Source organism: Magallana gigas, chromosome 1 (assembly GCF_963853765.1).
Source record: "Magallana gigas chromosome 1, xbMagGiga1.1, whole genome shotgun sequence".
Lineage (NCBI taxonomy): Eukaryota > Metazoa > Mollusca > Bivalvia > Ostreida > Ostreidae > Magallana > Magallana gigas.
In genome coordinates this window covers 44,630,638-44,650,530 of record NC_088853.1, presented here as the reverse complement: position 1 = coordinate 44,650,530, position 19,893 = coordinate 44,630,638, and the positions used below count along the sequence as shown (strand labels likewise).

Below are 19,893 nucleotides of genomic sequence, written 5' to 3'. Positions count from 1 at the left end.
TGCATGTTTTTGAAATCTGAGATATGAACATTAACCCGTTTTAAAGATATATATGCCGTATATATGTTTCCTGGCTAAAAAAAATCTTTGTTCTTTTGTTTCTTATATCTATTATAGTTAGAGCATTCATGTAAAGTCCATATCCAGTAGAAGCAGGGCGTTTACGTTTTTTTAGAGCGCTAAGCATAGCTCAGCGCTTTATTGTCGTTAGACTTCTACTTCCGGTGCATCGAATAACTGCCCACTATGAGCAGAAATATACATCATTTAAACTGGTTTTGGGAACCAGTTTCAGGGGTTTACGAACATATCTAGACTGTATATTGTGCAGGGCTTATGTACATCATTGCAGGGGCTGCTACGCAGTGATTAGTCAGCCCGCGGGCTGATTAATTCAGTTGTGACGAATCTTCAAATGCGTTAGAGAAATTCGAAGAGTTATGAAACTGGTCAGTATTCTTTTTAAGTCAAACTGCGCATCGTCGCATTGAATACCAGTAGGTGTACACTGCTACAAACTTGTCTCTTTAGTTTGAATAGTAGATCTCATCTGTCTCTGTGGACGTATATTTTACGTCGCTTACGTTTGTTATTCAGATTAACAACTTACCAGCTAAATGCAGTACATATAATATGCGCAAGAAGATTCTTAACATCAATAATAATAACCAATGCAATACATATATAAAGAAAGTGCACATATAACAACAATATAAAAGTGCAAACATTAGACACAAAAAAAGTGTTTAATACGTCGCAAAACAAGGTCAAGATGTGACATAAAGTGTAGCAAAATCAAAGGCTTTTATATATCATGATTCAGACACGTGTCCATTTACAAGTCGTGTCCAGCTCTGATTTAAATTAACTTTAGTGTATATAATAAATCATAATAAAGATGTATATTTAAAAGAAACGTAATTTTTACTAAATTTTCTTAATCAAAATTAAATTGAATAAGGATACATTCGGATGAGTACAACCTCAACGCCATTTTGACCCTTCTGGCATTGGATACTTTCAATTGATATTAATTAACATTATGTCAATAAATCTCATTTCTAACTATAAACCAAGCTTGCACAAAGTAAATTTCCTTTAAAACCAAGTTAGGTGAGCGCTTTTCAGTACTTTGACTTTCCTAATTTTGAGATTTAAACCCCTTGTTAAGATGCCATACACTTGTATCAAATATAGTCAATCTATTTACAGTTTGTCAGAACATTTCCTAATGATACCAGATATTTAATAAAGCTTACAATTTATCAGAAAAATCAATTCTTGACTTCAATTATTTTATTTTAATTTTAATTTTTAATTTTTAAAAATGATAACAAGGCTTTAATACAGTAACTCTAAGAAACTTTAACGATCATTTCAAATAAATGGCAATTATGGTGTTTTTTTTTTAACATGATTCTGTTTAAACCCAACTGGTTCTTGAAATATTTCAATGATTAGTATATTATGTGGCATGTGTGACATTCTTAAATTTTTCTATCCAATGAAATGGCGCGTTACAACCAGAATTAAATTATAAAACAATAACGTCTATTGTTGAAAACAGATAAAGATAATTTAAAAGGGCTTACGGGATATTTTTAAACAAAATTTTCTCTCAATTTTAATGAATTAAAGAATAAAAAATCCATGGAATCAATTCAAAGAAGATGCAATCAGACGTTGAAATACATGTACAAGAGCAATTTAGATATTATCATTACAATTTGTATGAGGTCATTTTAAAATGATTTAAATTAATTTATGATTTTGAGAAAAATAAATCCATCCAATCGATTCAAGAAAGATGTCAGCAGACGCAGATTTGCAAGACTTACCTAGCTATCATGTTTTAGAATCGGTCTGATGTCATTTTAACACGATGTAAATATATTTTTAAAAATTAAAATTCCATCCAATTTATTTGACCAAAAAACAATAAGGTCTGTTGTTGAAAACATGTGATTTTAAACAGGCCTACGAGATTATTTTTTTGAATTTTCACTTCTTAAAACCTCTTCAAATTCCAGTAAACCATGACTTCGTAGCTTAGGTTTAAAAGTTTCGTTATCCGAAAGAGTGCAGGCAATGGAAGCTAGTAATAGCAATATTTTTATAAAAATGTTAACCTTAGGCATGTAAAATGATTCAAAATTTTAAATGAAAATGACATAAAAAATTTATAAAAGATGTAATAAGCAATACTGAGCAAGAGTTTTAAGTTAAAAGAGGCTCACCATTCACGAGTATAATTCTGACTGAAAAAATGTTAGCCATGAATGGGTAATGGACGAAGCTGAGGGTCATTGCTTCATTTTCGTACCTATTGTCTAGTATGGTAGAATGTTATTTATAATTCATCTTTTATTATCATTATTAAACACAACTTTAGTTTAGATTCAAGTAAAGGTTTCTTTTTACAGTATGGGATATTTACTAGGGAAACTAAATAACCGAAGCGGTGCGTTATTTTTTTTTGTTCAGCTTTGACTTTTTCATCAATTGGGTGATGCAATTTTATTTACCGGTATCTTGATCATCACAATCTTGCATATTTAGCTAAAAGTACATTGAACCTTCGGTTCAGGTGAGCTAAAAGTAAAACAATTAATGCAACGTATGAAAAGTGATAATTTATTGTCAAATTTGTGCACAAAGAAATCATCCGTATACTCAAAGTTGACAATGGAGCTTAGAAAATAATCCATGATTAGTCTAAAATACTTTACTAATTAAGAAAAAAAAGTTTTTGGGACATATATTAACACCTCAAGTTATATTGTTAAAGTTTGCTGTTTTCTCTCTCTCTCTCTCTCTCTCCACACTACCCTCTCTCTCGCTCTAGAGAGAGAGAGAGAGAGAGAGAGAGAGAGAGAGAGAGAGAGAGAGACTGCCGGGTACCCACGAATGCCACGAAAATTGAGCCATTATGAATTCAAATGATTCTACAATACTACCTTTTAAGACTAGATTGAGCCAAAACTCCGTTTGTAAAAAAAATGTGGCCATTATTGATTGTGAAAGTCTGCTTGAAAATTACTGTGGAAGTGGGTATTTCCTTTTTACTAATATTCTATTTGACTGTTTAAGTTGACATCATTGCGAAACGGAAGCAGTCATAGCAGTTTAGAAATTCATCATCGGAAACAATCTGTTTGCATGAAAGCTGTTTTTATGGTGAATGTTTTTTATTCATAACCTATAAATTCGATTGGTTTTCCAACGCTTTTTATCACCTTAGCATTGTTAAGCATGATCCTCGCACGTTGATTATTGTTGAGCTTGACCTTTGCGAAAATATCCCGATACCTCTATACATCACCTCCAACTAATACTATTCAGAGTTTTCAGCCATAAGATCGACCTGTGTTTTATCAATTAATCAATCAATTCAATCGTATGTTTAAAATATTTGGTGAAATTGCATAGAACACATTTGATAGATATATATATATTTGTGAGTTTGTTTTAAAGACTAGGAAAAAAAATATGCTGATAACGCAGTTCGTGGCAAGTACAAACCACTTGCTGTATCGTATCGAAGGAAATCCGTACGCATCCTATGCGGTTTTTTCTTTAATTACTCAACAACAAAAGTGATCACCGGAAGAAGAGCCGACCTAGTCCTAGAAACCACACACCTGCAGTGATGATCTCGTTCAATTTTAAAGAACCCCCCCCCCCCCCAAAAAAAAATGGGCCTAGTATGCTAAAAATTCTAAACTAGCATGAACTTTAAAGAACTGTTCAAGATAATCCACTACGGCTGCTTTTTTCAAGCTAGAGACAAAAAATGAATTCCGCAACAAGAAGAGGCATTCACGTCTTTAGCAGATATGAAAATGAAATATGAAATATGAAATCCCTCATAATACTAGTACATGGCAACCAAAATTATAACTAGAAAGATATTAAGGAGGTTGGCACCTGAAAAACTAGTATTGTTAATAATCCAAAAACATAATGGATATAAGATTGGAACCTAAAATGTTCATTCATTTCTTATTTGTGACCTTTGTCACGTGCCATTTTTCGGAAATATGGGGTCCAAATAGAAATGATTGTTTTCCTGAAATTATAGCTTAAATTTGAAAAAATCAAACAAATATTTATAGTTTATACTATCATTTAGTTATAATTTCAACACAGTATGAAGTTGAAAACATGCAGTGACCATTAAAGTAATATCCAAGTCAAAGTTTAAAAACCCTTGCTTTACTGATGGCTTCAAATGCCAGTACATAATGAATACAACAGCAAATGTTAAGATTTTTACAGAGTTTTGGAGTAAAGAAATTATAACGAAAATATAAAAAAATGATTGTAATGCCAACTTTCCAAAACTTTGCATACAAATAGACATACATTTAATGCACCATATAAAAGTATCAAAAACAGCAGGGGTCACATCTAAAAAAAAAAAATGAAGTATGACATGAAATAAGATAATTTTAGGTAAAAATTATTGAAATTAAAATTTTTTAAAGAAAAATAAAAAAAAAAGTGAATTTTTTCTTGACTTATTAGCTAATTATGCCAAAATATATCAATAGTTAGAAATATCAAAATACTAAAGTAGCAGTACTCTAAAACTATTGAGTTAGGAAAATTGTTCATTTTCTTCAAGAAAACTTTCCGCCACAAAATATAGTTCCTTACTAATTTCACAATTTTATTCAATATGGTTTATTTGGCATTGTAAAATAAAAATATACAAATAGAACCAATACATGATACACAATTTTTTGATAAGAGGTGACATAAAATAGTTACCCAAAAAGAGAGGAGCGAACCTCTTTTACCTTTTAAACTCGTATAACCTAATACAAGAAATACGCAGTGCTGTCATGACAAATAAGACTTTTCGCTCATTTATATCTAGGTAATCTAATTTTCTTAATGCTGATAAACAAATTGCTGAGGACGTTTTCTGAGAAAAAAGTCGAAGTATCACAAATTATAACTGTTTTATAGTTATAAAATGTTAACATACTACCTTTTATCAACAGTCTCCTTGTAAACAAAATTACTACCCAGCCTCTGGAAAAAAATCAAGTAGGCTCTTTGTTAACTTTATTAATGCATTTTATGAATTCACGTAATTAAACCATTAACGTTTAGATTATCTTGTGATGCAGTTAGGAAAAAACGCTTTAAACACTTTTTGAAAAATGGTTACGCTTAAATGTAATTTATATATATACAATTATATATTATATGAATACTATAGACAATAAAAAAATGACTGATGAAGACCGGTAACACGGTCGAAATATTTTGAAAGTGTTTTAAATTTTTCTTATTATTCATTGAAAAAGAGACTTTGGATATATATATATATATATATATATATATATATATATATATATATATATATATATATATATATATATATATATATATATATATATATATTTATATGTGTGTGTGTGTGATATTTATGGTATGACAGCATGTTTATTACAATCTCTGAGTCATTGAAAATTTCATATTAGGTGAAGATATGCATGCATAAAGAAATAAATCAATGCACTGTGCGATGGTTGCAATTTTTTTCGCAGCAGAAGTGTTTAAGTCAATGTTTACGAAAATTATCAATTAACATTCTGTTTGTTTAGGAAATCATTTTTCATCCTTATCTGATTACTTAAAAAACCCCCCTAAAAATGCTAGTTTTTGTTTTAGATTAGTCATGTTGGTAACGTGTATATCGTAGTTTAGGATACCTTAGAATAATGCATTTGATATCGCACCAGCTGAATAAATTACTCGTAACTAGTTTTCATGCAACTCTATTGGTTCATTTGAAGTTGAAACGTCCTGCATCCTATACACCTAATTGCAAAAAACTTTCCAAACTCTGGCATATAAATCCGGATAAAAATAACGCTTTCGCTACATAGACTTCATTTGGTGATCCTCTCTCTCTTCTCGAAGCCTTAAAATACCATTTTTGGTACCGAAATTTTTTAGAAGAAGACATATGATAATTATGATGAGAGCCAGTAGTATAAACACTGACGTCACAATCAAGCCAGTAATCAGATTGGACCCCGGATAATTGTTGTTACCTGAAATGAAATTTCATTGGTTAATGCAAAATAAAACAAATCTTAAACTCTGTCTTTAAAAATGCAGTGGACACTTGACAATTTTAAATTTTTGTCATCTGAAATGAAATTTCATTGATTGATACAAAATTAAAACAACAGTCCTCAACGTTATGTTTGAACACCAGTACAAAGATCAACTCAATGGTCAATGTTTTGAAAGTTTCATAATAACTGGCATATTTAGAGTGATTCGAGACCTTTAATTATTTTTAAAATTTCTTTACAAAAAAGGGACTGCCGACAAAAAGTAGGAGAGTTCAATCTTTTCTAAGCATCTATATGTAGACTACTGTGGTTTCATCAATATTCGTTGAATACCAATTTTCGTGGACTTCATTTTTAAGTTTCTCCATGATATTAAATGTCCATTGAAGTGCAATATCTACTATCAATTTGTACTGAAAGGATCATTGGCCACGAATTTACGTATCCTTGAACATGTGATTTTCACTTTTTCCACGAAAAATGATACCCGAGAATATTAATGAAACCACTGTATAAAAATTTTTATACATAAACATTGTGAAAAACATGACATCCATCAGAGTTACATGTAATAACATCCCGAAAACCTTAAATTGTAGAATTAACTACGATCATAAATACAAACTATTTCCCAACAAAAAGTACTCACCGCTTTGCTCGTCATTAGATATCTGTTTTGCCGATGTACGAAACTCAAAGTTACGGCATGTCGATAGCCCCTCTGGCAAATCGCCAAATATATAGATATATTCAACTGCCTCTCTGAGCATCAGAGCCATACCATTTATCAAATGTCGATCGATATGGCAATGCAAAAACCAAACTCCAGGGTTTGTTGCCCTGATCCTTATTATTGCATAGCCATGATATGGAACGACAATGGTGTCTTTTCGTACTGGATTTAGAAGGTTTATGTCGGGAATAGTTCGATAATCGTCCCAGGTTGCGTTTCTCCAAGATGCGTTATTACATTGGCTTTTGTCATTTGGAAGTGTTGGGCTACATTGTATGTCGTTGTTTGGAATAAGTGAACCATTTGTTAGGACTGCTGGAAAACCCATCTTAAGTACCTCAAACGTATGACCATGCATGTGTATTGGATGTGAAATGGTTGCACCGTTTCCAACGTTCGACAGGACCATAATGTTTTCTGAACCTGATTTTAAATCGAGTGCATGAGTGCATTCGCATGAAGTTTCGGCAGTACAGTTTGCACAGGAAGTGTCTAGTTCTGAAGGTTGCGAAAGAGCCGATACAGTTGGCAAAATAAACCTCCGACCATTTATGGAGCTATATCCCTCACTTTTAGGAAAGCCAAAGTTTAAAAAGAATGTAAAAGATTCCGGGATACGACGCAGTACGTCAAAATTGAAACGCTTATCATTTTGTGACTGTAAAAAAGAAACTGGTATACACGTCACGTTCTCGTCATCTGGAAAATTCCCAAATGGACAATTAAGAATACTACTATTTATTTTCTTTTTTATTGACGTTAATGCAGCTGGAATTAATAACGAATTTGTTATCTTAATTAAACCAAATCCTACTAAATTTTCTTGTGTCTCAAATTTTCTTTCTTTAAAGATGTGAACAGTTATGTTGTACATTCCTACCAATATATTTTCCAAGTCAAGTTCAAAGTCGTATCGCTCTGCAGGATAAATGAGGATTTTGTCAACTTTTTGAGGAACGACTGGATATCCGTCCGTTTCTTTAACAATAAGAGGTATTCCGGGAATCGAGAACAGAAACGTATCTGCAGATCCAACTCCTATCATCCGAAATAAATGGCTACCCTTTTTATCTACTGTAAAGACTTCCAGTGGTGCTTCGTTGTTTTCGAACTCGCCTTTGCCATTTATAAGAATAGATTTGGAAGAACCAGTATTCTTTATATTTGCCGAACGTAACGTATTTGGGTCATACATGTGGTTCCATTCCTGTAATTGTATAATGTACTGGTTTTCGAGTGGAACTTCTTCGTCCTGTTTTAATACCACGAACGCCCCATACAGACCCATATCTCGTTGGTTGCCTACATGGGAATGATACCAATAAGAGCCAGAGAAACGAGGTTTGAACGTATAGTTGAAGAACTGGCCTGGTAAAATAGGACATTGGGTGACAAACCCCACTCCGTCCATTGCTGGCGACCCCAGCTGATCTATTCCATGCCAGTGGATGGTGACGGCTTCGTTTAGCAAATTATTCTGGACAATGATGGTTATGGTCTGATTCTGGTACAAAAAAATTGGAGGTCCAGGCATGGACTGATTGGCTGTCAACAACGGGAATGTGGAATTATTCCATCCGTCAGCGGTAATGACGTTTTCAACTGCAATTTCTACGTCGGGATCGGAATACGCATAAAGCTTGCGATCTTTGGCAAAGACCTGCCCTTTCTCTGGATCAATCATAGTGAAAGCATAATCTATTGTCAGTGATGTGGAGCAGTAGTCAACGGTTTCGTTACAAACGAATGCTTCTACAAATGTCCGGATGGCAAGAAGAATCAAGGTTGCTTGAACCTTTTGGATCAACTATGGTGTAAAAAAAAAATCAAAGTAATCATATTAACTAAAACTAATGTTTGAAAAAAAAATATTGAAGGCAAATAAATTTTGTTTTTTCAGACCTAGATATTTAAGCTCAGATTTTCTGAGAAAAAAAACTAACCAAAAACTGAAAAACTTATTTAACATTTACAATTGTATAATGGTTTTGGAACGTTCAGTTTACTTATTTACAGAGAAAGATATTTATGATCGCTTGCCCATATCAGTTTTTACATTTCGGGTTCCGTAAAGATTGGAGTTCAATTTTTAAAAAGGTAAACTTCCATTTTTGACGGCATGAAATTAGGGCTGGTCTGATTTTTGGCTTTTTCAAAATCAAATAATTTTCCATTATTTTCTCCTATTTACACCAGCAGGATCGGTCTCCTTTCAAAGTTAGAAATATTCGAAGTTAATGAAAATAATCTCTTTATGGAAACACAAAAAAAAACCATACCAAAATGCATCATTGGCATGATTACAAAAGGGAACCTTTAGTTATCGACGCCCGAATGATAGGTATATTAAACCCGCGTATTATGAATCGATTTAAACAGAACAAAATTCAGAAATATTAGTGAACGAAATGTACCCAGGTTTATTTTTGATTTCATTTTTGACTTTGTTCATAGCGATATCAAAGTTGTGATACATTCATATCTGCCTCGACTCCATGGGCGAATTATAATATGAGGCGAAACAACGCGATACCCTTTTATGTCAAGTTTAGTTTGTAAACAAATTTTGTTCATTCTTTTCTCATATGCATTTAAATATGGCTTAATTGACCGTGAAAATTACTACTACAATGTGTATTAATATACACATTTTTTTTTAGCATAACCTTAGTTTGACAGCGTGCACAAAATTTGATATAAATCGGACCAAGTTTATTAAACAAAAGAGTAAAAAAAACCCAAAGTAACGCCAATGGGCGCGGGAAAAAGCGGTTATTCAATGTTTAATATTCGCAAAACATGCGCATGGATTATTTATTTAATTAACTTTGAATTCTTTTCTCTCAAATTTTTAATGAACACTTGGTTTATTATACTGTCAAAAATATATTAAAAAGAACAACATACAAACTCTTATCACTCAAATACGAAAAGTATGGATTGAAATAATGTTGACTATAATTACATGTACATAATCATAATACAGTTATACATACCATTTTTAAAAATCCTTCCTCTAGAGACTATCTGACTCTTATAATTACATTAATATGCCTTATATATATGTGTTTGTGTAGTCTTATGCAAAGAAGAAAACACCACCATCGGATGTTTTTGTGATTATTTATGAGGTAATACTTCCTCCCGTGTCATTGTTTACTCGAACACTTCGTAAAAAATTGCTTACTACTACAGAAAAACAATCTTAAATCGTACTTAACTAAAATCTACACATATATTCAATTTAAAATGGTCATCAAATTGATTTTATTACACTTTATTCAAGCCAGGTTGCTGATTACGTCACCTATTTGATTTTGTGATATTTTGTTGCAGAATGTACATGTGTGAATACATGTATGACAATCACCATAGCAAATGTCAATTTCTATAAATCGGATATATTCAATGGATGTTTTGAAGAACATATTTATTTATTGAATTGTGCCCCAAAAATCAATGTGATATAATAATGTTTGATAAAATGAAATATAAAGATAGATTGAATTGAATTGAACACATAATGTAAAGGAAATTTTAATTAATGTTGATGTTTATAAAAAAAGGTATTGAGTAAAGTAAAATGTGTATGATGTAGCACATTTATCCCTTTAAGTTTTTCTGCACTGAATTAAAAGGTTTCAGCTTAAAATGATTATGTCTATACAAGGAATAATTATGTAGAATTACAAACTACGATTTCTCTTAGAAACTTTGTTTCTAATATGCGAATTGGTGTTGCCAAAATTTATGAGACTCCCGTGATTTAGCCAATCGCAGCTTCTCAGGCCTTTCCGGTAGAGATCATTTTTCCGAGCTTGCCGGAAAGGCCCGAAAAGTTGCGATTGGTGATTTAGCGTAATTATATATAAATGCAATGCTCACGCGCAAGATTGTTAAACCCCCTAAAAAAAATTCCATATGATTTTCGGAATTTTTTAAAAGAAATGTTTGTTGATTATTAATTAGCAAAGCATATTTCAGGAAAAATAAAAATAAATTGGTTATCTTCAAGTACCAGTGATGTTTAAATATATAAAACAAAAGACAGTACTCATCCGATTTATCGGTATTAAATGCCAACAATTTGAGTCAATTTTTTTAATATGGTAGTATAAATGACAAACAATAAAAACAAGCTATTTTTAGCCTTTTTATTAGTTAAAAAGCACACCACAGAGAATAAGCCACCTGTTTAAACACAGTCACAAAAATAATTCACGACGTATGAATATCAAACAATATTTCACCGACAAGTTCACCTATACGATTCTCACTAGCAACTAATCCAACTTTTATTAGCGACGTCTTAATTTCGGGATTTATCGGATATGAACTGGTTCGCGGAGACAAATGTTCGCGATCATGAATAAGATTACCCTGGAAATGATATAACATAAACTTTTGATGACTGGTTCTCGGTGAAAAATATTGTAGTTTTTTTTTTGTTATGGAAAATCGCTACTCGCGCAATTTAATTAATTTTCTTAACAATGAAATGTTTTCTTTTGTTTTTCATTTGAGTATGAAGCTAGCACTGCATGTCGGTTCTTGTATTATTGACGATAAAAACGTTAGAAAGATGGAACAGCCAATTTTTCATATAATATTATGTACATGTATGGGTTGCCATGGTAACCACAGTCTACTTGAAAGTCTATGTACATGCAAGTTCTTTGAGTTCGCGCTTTCATATTGTAGAATTAGTTTCGGTAGATTAAAAAATAATCATCTTAAATAAACAACAAAAGTATAAAGAATACACCAATGAACAATCAAAAAAATTCTTAATTCTAACGATCTGTATTGAAATTGACATTTCATAGGCTAAACAACGCATCGTTAAAGCTTAAAGGTCATATGAAACGATTTTTAACACTATGATTTTCTTTCATAAATACAAAGCTTTGTATAAGCGAATGCTAAAATACGTGTAGTAAGATTTTTCTGCCTTTGCATTACTGAGAAATAACCGTGAAAACTCAGCACCTGTAAAAAATTGTTCCCCGCTTATCGTTCTTGATTTTGTGGATTTATGACATCACACAGTGTAGAACAAGTGTAATTTTACAGTAGTTTATCGATTTAATTTTAGCTATGTTTGCATATATGAACGTGTGTTTTCTTTTCAGATGAGATTATCTGATTTCGTAGTACAGATTGTTTTGTTTTAATTGGTCGTTAATAAATAAAACTATCAGGTTTTCAATATCATGATGAATATCCAGCACTGCAGTAAAAAAAATTAAGAAAAGAAAATGCTCCATAATTAATAAATTGTCCTAAAAAATTTAAAACAGAAACACACTTTTCTTCTTCGATACATATAAGATTTGAGCTTTACTTAAAGAGAATTAAAGCATTTTAATTCCTTTACATGTTATTTATTTGTTCATAAGGCAGGCAAATGAAATTGTTTGAGCCAGAGACATTGTGTATTGTTTTTATTTAAAAGCGGCTGTAAAATATCGCTATGTTACTCTAAAATCTTATTTGAGAATTAGATCTATTGATAAATTCTAATTAATCTGGCCTATAAATTTCAGACATACGGATATGTAGCAACATCTTTAGACAAAACTTTGTGTTCACGTGTTTTAACGTTTTATAAAATCAGATCGCGGAAATATGGCATAAGGATTAGAAATATACCGGTAGAATAAATCGGTTGTATGATTGAAATAAATGTGGATCAATGTGTAGAGAATCAACCGATTTTGAAGAGAGGGAGATAGAAGGTACATGTATCCGCGAGTAAACACCGCACATAATTATACACGTTGTAAAATCAAAACACCGCACATACTACATGTATTATAGTACACGTTTCAAAATCATTTGAGGCTCTTCGACTAAAATTAAATTAAATTGAATGGTTACATATTTGTCAACTTGAAAACGAAACCAAAAAATTTACAGTGAAGCGAATAAGGCAGCATGTTGCCTAGTAAGCTGTTTAGAACAAAATCATAATGAGTTGCATGAACGTGCAAATGGGTAAAAACGATGGGTTAATCCTTGATTGTGACAATTTCGTTAAAACTAATTAAAAGAAAGCATACATAGATGCATATACATGTATTTGCATGTACATGTATTTGCATGTAGGTCCATAACGAACATCACTCATTCTCGAGTCTCGGAACTGAATAAGCACATGTCAAATGAAAAAAAAAACCGCATACGATTTAATTTCTTGAGAGAAAATATACTGCCGTTGTTGATTACTGTATGATTATATAAGTTTAAATATTAAATAATACCTTTTTCCTTTTAATATACTGCAAAACGATATGGATATTTGTTTTCACTACAGAGCTTTATAAGGCAATTGGGTCTTACTGACGTCATAAGTACGAGAGGTACAGGAATGTAGCATCATTTTTGAAAGTGGGGGGGGGGGGGGGGGGCAGACTCAACCAAAAAATCTGGGCCAGGAAAAAAAAAACCAAAACACAAAAAAGGAAATTAGGACTTTCCCAAAATCTTCAAAATCCTAATCCGGGGGGGGGGGGGGGGGGGGGGGGGGGGTATTTTCATATCAATTTTTTACATGCTCCCAAAAAAGTGGGGGGGGGGGGAACTCCATGATAATTCAATTTTTTATGTGTAAATTTAAAAAACTTACTTGCTGCGAGAAAAAGTGGGGGGGGGGGGGGGGGGGGGGGGAGGGCAGGCCCCCCTGTCCTCCCCTGATGCTACGTGCCTAAGGTAAGCCGCGTAGGTCGATGCTCCTATTCCCGATTGAGAAATTTTGATCGACCGTGGCGCTGATATTTTGCATAAAATATCCAAAAAACATTGTCAGTCATATTAAATAGGCACTTATGAACTCATTCCCGTATATAAGTCAATATGGTCAGAATATCGTTTCATATGACCTTCAAGTTTTTGAAAAGTAGAAGACAGCGTGTATTTTTTTACACCGACAACTAAGTCGTGCTTTGGATTGCTTGTTCAGAGTTTTCTGTCCTTTAATGCATGCATGAATTGGAATCAATGTCCGAAAAAAATAGAGGGAAGCATAATTTAGTGGATACATGTACAAATATATCTAGTGAACTTAAAATGTTATAACTTTTTTTCCATACATCGCACACATGTAAACTTAACAAATACTTGTAAAAGCCTTTATTGTAACAACAAGTATAAAATGTGAAAAAAAATCCACACATTCTTATGAAAACGTTATTTCGGTGTAAAATGAATAAGAATCGTCCAACAAGTGAATAATACAGATAACCATTTTGATATATCAAAGAAAAAAAACGAAATTGCTATCACTGATGTTTTAAGAATCGTTTTAACAAAACGAAAGTGTACTGTCGGTACTTAACTTCCACTTGAAGATATAAAAGAATAGGGCGGTGCCAAATTGTAAAAACAAACGACTTTTTTCATTTGATAATTTAAGTTTTGTTTTCTTTCAAATGTACATATACATTAACACCATTTCACCTTACTAGTGTATTCAATACTTTTACATTTCCACATCAATTTAGTTTTACAAGCCTTCCGGTGATATTGACAAATACAACACAAATAACGACAACTTTTGACTTTTCACCAAAAAAAAAAACAAAACAAAAAAAAAACGAAAAAAAAAAACAAAAAACAAAACATAACGTTACCCCAAAACAAAATCCAAGGAAACCGAATCAAAGTAAAAAAAAAATCATTAATATAGCCCATAAATTCTTTTAACATTAATTTTCTTCATGCATTATCATTTCATCTGAAAATTATTTGATTTTAACCAAATTGATAATTGCCCGATATACAAAATTAATACGTTGTTCCTTTAGGCAAAAAAAATATATAAAATTTCCTTTATTTATAAGAGTCCCTCATTTTTTCCAATGACATTTTCCCAAAATACAAAGACCGCTGCATTTTCTTTGTAATGAAACTACACTCTGAATTCTTGATGTGATTTTCTTTGTTGATGACGTCATGATTGGGTGGTAGGGCCTACCTACTTGAGCACCTGAAGTTTGGTGACCCCAGCTGAGCGAGTGCTTTGTCTAGCCATTTACACGGTGTGTTAAGACGAATTTCCAACCAACATGGTGTATCGGTCACCGTTTGTCTCCTACAAAGCAACGTAAATACTAAACTTTAAGTAATTAGAGACAACATGAAGCCCCACCCCCACCCCCCCGACCTCCAAAAAGAAATTAAACAACAACGTCTGACTCAGTATTAACCGTTTTACTATTTTAAGGTTTTGGTAGTCAAACAGTACAGAATTGGATTGCCTGTTGTCATAGCGATTGTTTGATAAACTTCCGGCTATACCTGACTTGTAGTCGATTTACGTCATAATTAACGTATTTAACACATTAATTTGTTAATAATGTGCGAGACATATTAAGATAAGAATATCATCGCTGAGGACTATGCAGTTTGTGTTCTTATTGGCCTCTTTGTGATAATCAACACCTTTCCCGTAATAACTGATAATTAATTGCAATTTTAATCCTCAAACTCACGCATGATTTGCAAGATGGGAATCAAACAAATAAACGATATTAAATCGATGTATGTTGTATTTCTTCGATCGTTAAACTTAAGTGACGTATCTCTTTTTATTTACGCAAAAGTTTTTAACACATACGTGTACAGCGTTTGTACGATAAACATATTGCTCCAAAAAAAATAAATAGAATAATAAATGAAATGGAGCATCATTCTAAAGATGGATTCAATCTCAATGCAAGTTCTACACTGTGGCTTGAGCATTCAAAAAACTGAAACTTGAAATTTTCTTGATTTTGACTTGAATTTGTGACGAAATCAAGGAAAGTTCAAGCTTCAAGTTTTAAGATTGCTAACGTAAAGACCGTTTATCAGAAAAATAAAGCGCTCATGAATTTTCGCATTTTTAAAACAAGACAGTCGTTGGCTTTATAAGCTATATTGGCTATAATCTGATAAAAATAAATCCAAATATATCTGGTTAAAGTTTTAAATATTTTCCTACGTATTCATACGGAGCTTTTCTTATCAAGAAGATTAAAATAGTTTAAAAATTGACAAAACTATTCAGCCCTCTTAATGCGACAGATCTCTCTCTCTCTCTCTCTCTCTCTCTCTCTCTCTCTCTCTCTCTCTCTCTCTCTCTCTCTCTCTCTCTCTCTCTCTCTCTCTCTCTCTCTCTCTCTCTCTCTTACCTGTACTCAGCTCCCCAGCCTTTGACAAAACTCATGCGAATGGTACACATCTTTGTAAGCTTGTACACATACTCGAAGCCTTGCTCGAAGGACTGGGCCAGCAAGGAAGCGAACTCCTGATTGTCGAAGATCCTGAGTTTACATCCTATAAATTTAAGTACTGTATTGATCTGATGTTGACACATGTAGAATGTAGGTACAGTTACATGCATATTTTGTTTTTAAAATTTTAAGTCGAGGTCCTGAGTTTAATTCGTACAAACTAAAGTATTGTAATGAGAAAATGGCACATGTTGAATATCTTATATAGGCACAGTTGTGTATAAAAAACAAATACTGCTTTAGCCGCTCTTGGTAAAAAAGAATAGTGATGTTAAAATGTAAGTTTAATTGATTAAAATTTATATAATAGTTTAGAGGTAAGCATTTAAAAGAAATGGACATGATTTTACGGTCCCTTCGCCTTTGACTCCATTGAGTCAAGACACCATTGAATTAGTAATTATCATATGATAATAATAATAAAGACTCTCATTAAGTCAGTTTTGACGTATTGCCCTAATTCAATTCGGATTTTTAGAAAACATAATCCCTTTATATATGTAACAGTAATTATGATATTAAAGTTGACATGTTTCCTTAAGTTCAGACTTGAAATATGTCCTTTGTTCCATAAACATCACTATCCTGAATACTGTTCCGCTTACGTGCAGGAGAAATGGGAATACAGGGGACAATCTTAAAGAAGAAATTTATGCTTTTAAAATCATTGACTTTGATTGTACTGACCTGGTGGGATTTTGCAGACCATGTTGGGATGCCATTTATACTGGTGATTGGTCATAGGGCTTTGCACGAATATAGCCCTATCACTGAGGCATTCGACGTACACTTCCTGTCCATTGTAGGTCAGCTGCACACCTTTACCTGTTCAAAAGGTACGATCAAAATTCACACAGAAACAAGAGACCTTGGAGAGAGAGAGAGAGAGAGAGAGAGAGAGAGAGAGAGAGAGAGAGAGAGAGAGAGAGAGAGAGAGAGAGAGAGAGAGAGATTTATCTTCAATAACTCTAATCATCACGCTGATATGTATAAATATTTTTTGCAGGCCATGCTATTTGTGGTTTTTACATGACACAATGCCGCTTTTGACAATTTGCCTTTATCAATTGCATTAAAGTTGAGTTAATAGAAACTTAATTACAAACAACGAGTAGAGAAACAGCAAGAGAAACAATTAATTATTACATCTTCTTTTCATTTTAACATGCATGTATGATTTTTCTGATAGAAATAAAACACCTAAAATTAAAATTGCTTTCTTCAATATCTCAAGATTTTTTTTTTCTCAGGAGGTAAAGTAGTCCAAAAATGACCATAACCTTTTTAGTCTTGATCAGCAAGACGCTTCAAATAATAGCATCTAGCGAGGCTGTTTGTTCGCTAAAAATAAGTCTCTGGATGATCGAGAGTACAACCATCTATGTTTGCAATTAAATTTACCAATATGGCGTCTTGTAACATCTGCCGATTGCGTTCTGTGAACATTGGTCAAGTTGCCAAGACAAAATCTCTTTGTGTCGAAAGCGTCTGTGAATCCATCAATGCAGAAGATTGGGTCTGCTGTGTTAAAACTTTCCCCGACTCGCTGGTGATGTTCGAAATAGGTCACTCCACACCAATACGAGGCACGCACTGTAAAAGGCCATCAAATGTTTGATTATACTTTAATGCTAAATACTGAAACCTGATTGGTTTAGGCGTAGTTTATAATCCCTTCTAATACCCTCAGCGTTAGCAACACATTTGACCACGTGTAGCACAACGAATTTTGACATGCGCGTAAATTATGACCGGACGGTTCGCCGTCTTCGTTCTTAAAGAAGTCAGTTTTACATTCGAAATAAGGCGAAAAAATAAAAATAAAAGCAGTAATGTTTTCTTTAAAATAAGACATTCAGTATAATAAAGTAAATAGTGCCTGTTTGGGAGGGTAGCAGTTGAAATTATTATACTTTCAGGTTAAATACTAAACTCTGATTGGTTTAGACGCAGTTGATAATCCGTTCTATTACCCTCAGCCTTAGCAACACACTTAGCAAAGGGTAACATAAAGAATTGTTACATGCGCGTAAATGATGCGCGTACGGTTTGCAGTAGAATTCAAGTCATTCCTATAAAAAATCATTTAAGTTTTCTTTAAAATTGACATTCAGTTTAATAAAATAAATAGTGCCTGTTTTGGAGGGTAACAGTTGAAATCGACACCCCTCGAAAACCATTGTCAACCTCCGCTTCGCGTCGGTTGACAATGGTTTTCTCGGGGTGTCAATTTCAACTGTTACCCTCCCAAACAGGCACTATTTATATACTGACACCCCGAGAAAACCATTGTCAACCTCTGCTTCGCGTCGGTTGACAATAGTGTTCGATATTAATATTAATGATATTAATATAACATCAGTTGGTTGTTTGTTGTTTGTTCATGTGCATGCAGCTTAATCGCATTGTAAGCTCTAAAATAAAAGTAGTAAATAAAAGAAATATTTAAAAAGGTACATTAAGTATTAGTTAAGATAGTGAACAATCACAAACTTTCTTGCCCCTTTTAACTAGCCGGAAAATAAGCCAAAAAATATGTATTACGTAGTCTTCCGTGACCGCTCCACTATTTTGAAACTTGATATAGATAAGGTAAAAGTCTTATCAGTAGAAAGTTGAGCTAAATTTCATAAAATTTAATGATTCTCAGCTATACCCTAAATTATATTCAATCTGAAATGAATTATTTTCAGCTTGGTCACTTTCACTTTGGTGTAATTGATGTTTTTCATAATTTAATTTGAAATGACAGTGTTTACCATAAGGGATAAACACAAAATCACAGAGATTCTAGCTCTCGTTATTAAGAAAGTATCCAAAAGTATCCAAAATTATAATCCGTTACGATAATCAAAGCAAAATACATTTTTCCTAAATTTAGCGAATAGCTTGCTGTCGAATTTAAGGGTTTTCTTTTTTTTCTCGGATCCCAAAATTTGACAATAATGTTAAGACTAACATTTTTAAAAGGGTCGCATTTGATACAAGTTTGACCTGAAAAAAGGTCGCATTTGATACTTGAGCTAAATACTTTACTTTGTTCGTATTTTATGCTAAGCGCTGGTTCGCGAATTATAATTTTTTTCTCTTAAAATTTGTAAAATTAATACAAAATACTCACAAGCTTGTTCCTTAGACAGGTGAAAGTCTTGGTCTGTCGACATCATTCCATTCTGGTCGGCAAAACTCATTATGATATTGTAATGATGATCATAAAATTCTTTGGACTTAATCTAAAGACTGGTATACAACGCACCGATCCAGTAGATGTTGTTTGAACAATGTTTATGATAACTTAGTATGAATAACTCTACATATTAACTTTGAAATGCCACAAAGATTCTTCAGTTTCATTGGTTTTCTTTTCTAGGAATGACGTGTAACTCCCATGTTAATTATCGGGGGCAGATAGAATCATTGAAAAACCAATAAGTAATGAACAAATTATCAGTTTCAAAGACCATTTAAGGAATAAATGATAGACATATTTGCATTGTAAATAGATGACACACATACACACACACACACACGCGCATTTATATATTAAAAAAAGTAAAACGAAATAGAATAAAAAAAATATCTCTCTTTCTTTCTCTCTGTGTTGATTTTATTTCTCTCTTTATCTCGTATTGTTTTTCTTTCTCTCGTATTTTACTCTCTCTCTCTCTCTCTCTCTCTCTCTCTCTCTCTCTCTCTCTCTCTCTCTCTCTCTCTGCTCTGTGATGTAAAAACAACCAAAGGATAAAAAAAATATATAAAAATAAGATGTTAATTAAAAACTCTTGAT

The 19,893-nt window shown here is 32.7% G+C and overlaps 2 protein-coding genes across 2 annotated transcripts; both read right to left on the bottom strand.

The window, feature by feature from the left end:
- Positions 1 to 5,429: 5,429 nt before the first annotated feature.
- Positions 5,430 to 9,926, bottom strand: LOC117687443 (uncharacterized). Its single transcript, XM_066067988.1, has 3 exons — positions 9,828 to 9,926; positions 6,748 to 8,638; positions 5,430 to 6,071 (listed from the first exon to the last, which is right to left on the bottom strand). The coding sequence occupies exons 1-3, from the start codon at positions 9,828 to 9,830 to the stop codon at positions 5,896 to 5,898; spliced, it is 2,070 nt and encodes a 689-aa protein (XP_065924060.1). The 5' UTR covers positions 9,831 to 9,926; the 3' UTR covers positions 5,430 to 5,895.
- Positions 9,927 to 13,497: 3,571 nt separating this feature from the next.
- LOC117688158 (mothers against decapentaplegic homolog 3-like) lies at positions 13,498 to 19,426 on the bottom strand. Its single transcript, XM_034465880.2, has 5 exons — positions 19,228 to 19,426; positions 17,508 to 17,699; positions 16,794 to 16,931; positions 16,005 to 16,149; positions 13,498 to 14,923 (listed from the first exon to the last, which is right to left on the bottom strand). The coding sequence occupies exons 1-5, from the start codon at positions 19,295 to 19,297 to the stop codon at positions 14,803 to 14,805; spliced, it is 666 nt and encodes a 221-aa protein (XP_034321771.2). The 5' UTR covers positions 19,298 to 19,426; the 3' UTR covers positions 13,498 to 14,802.
- Positions 19,427 to 19,893: the final 467 nt, after the last annotated feature.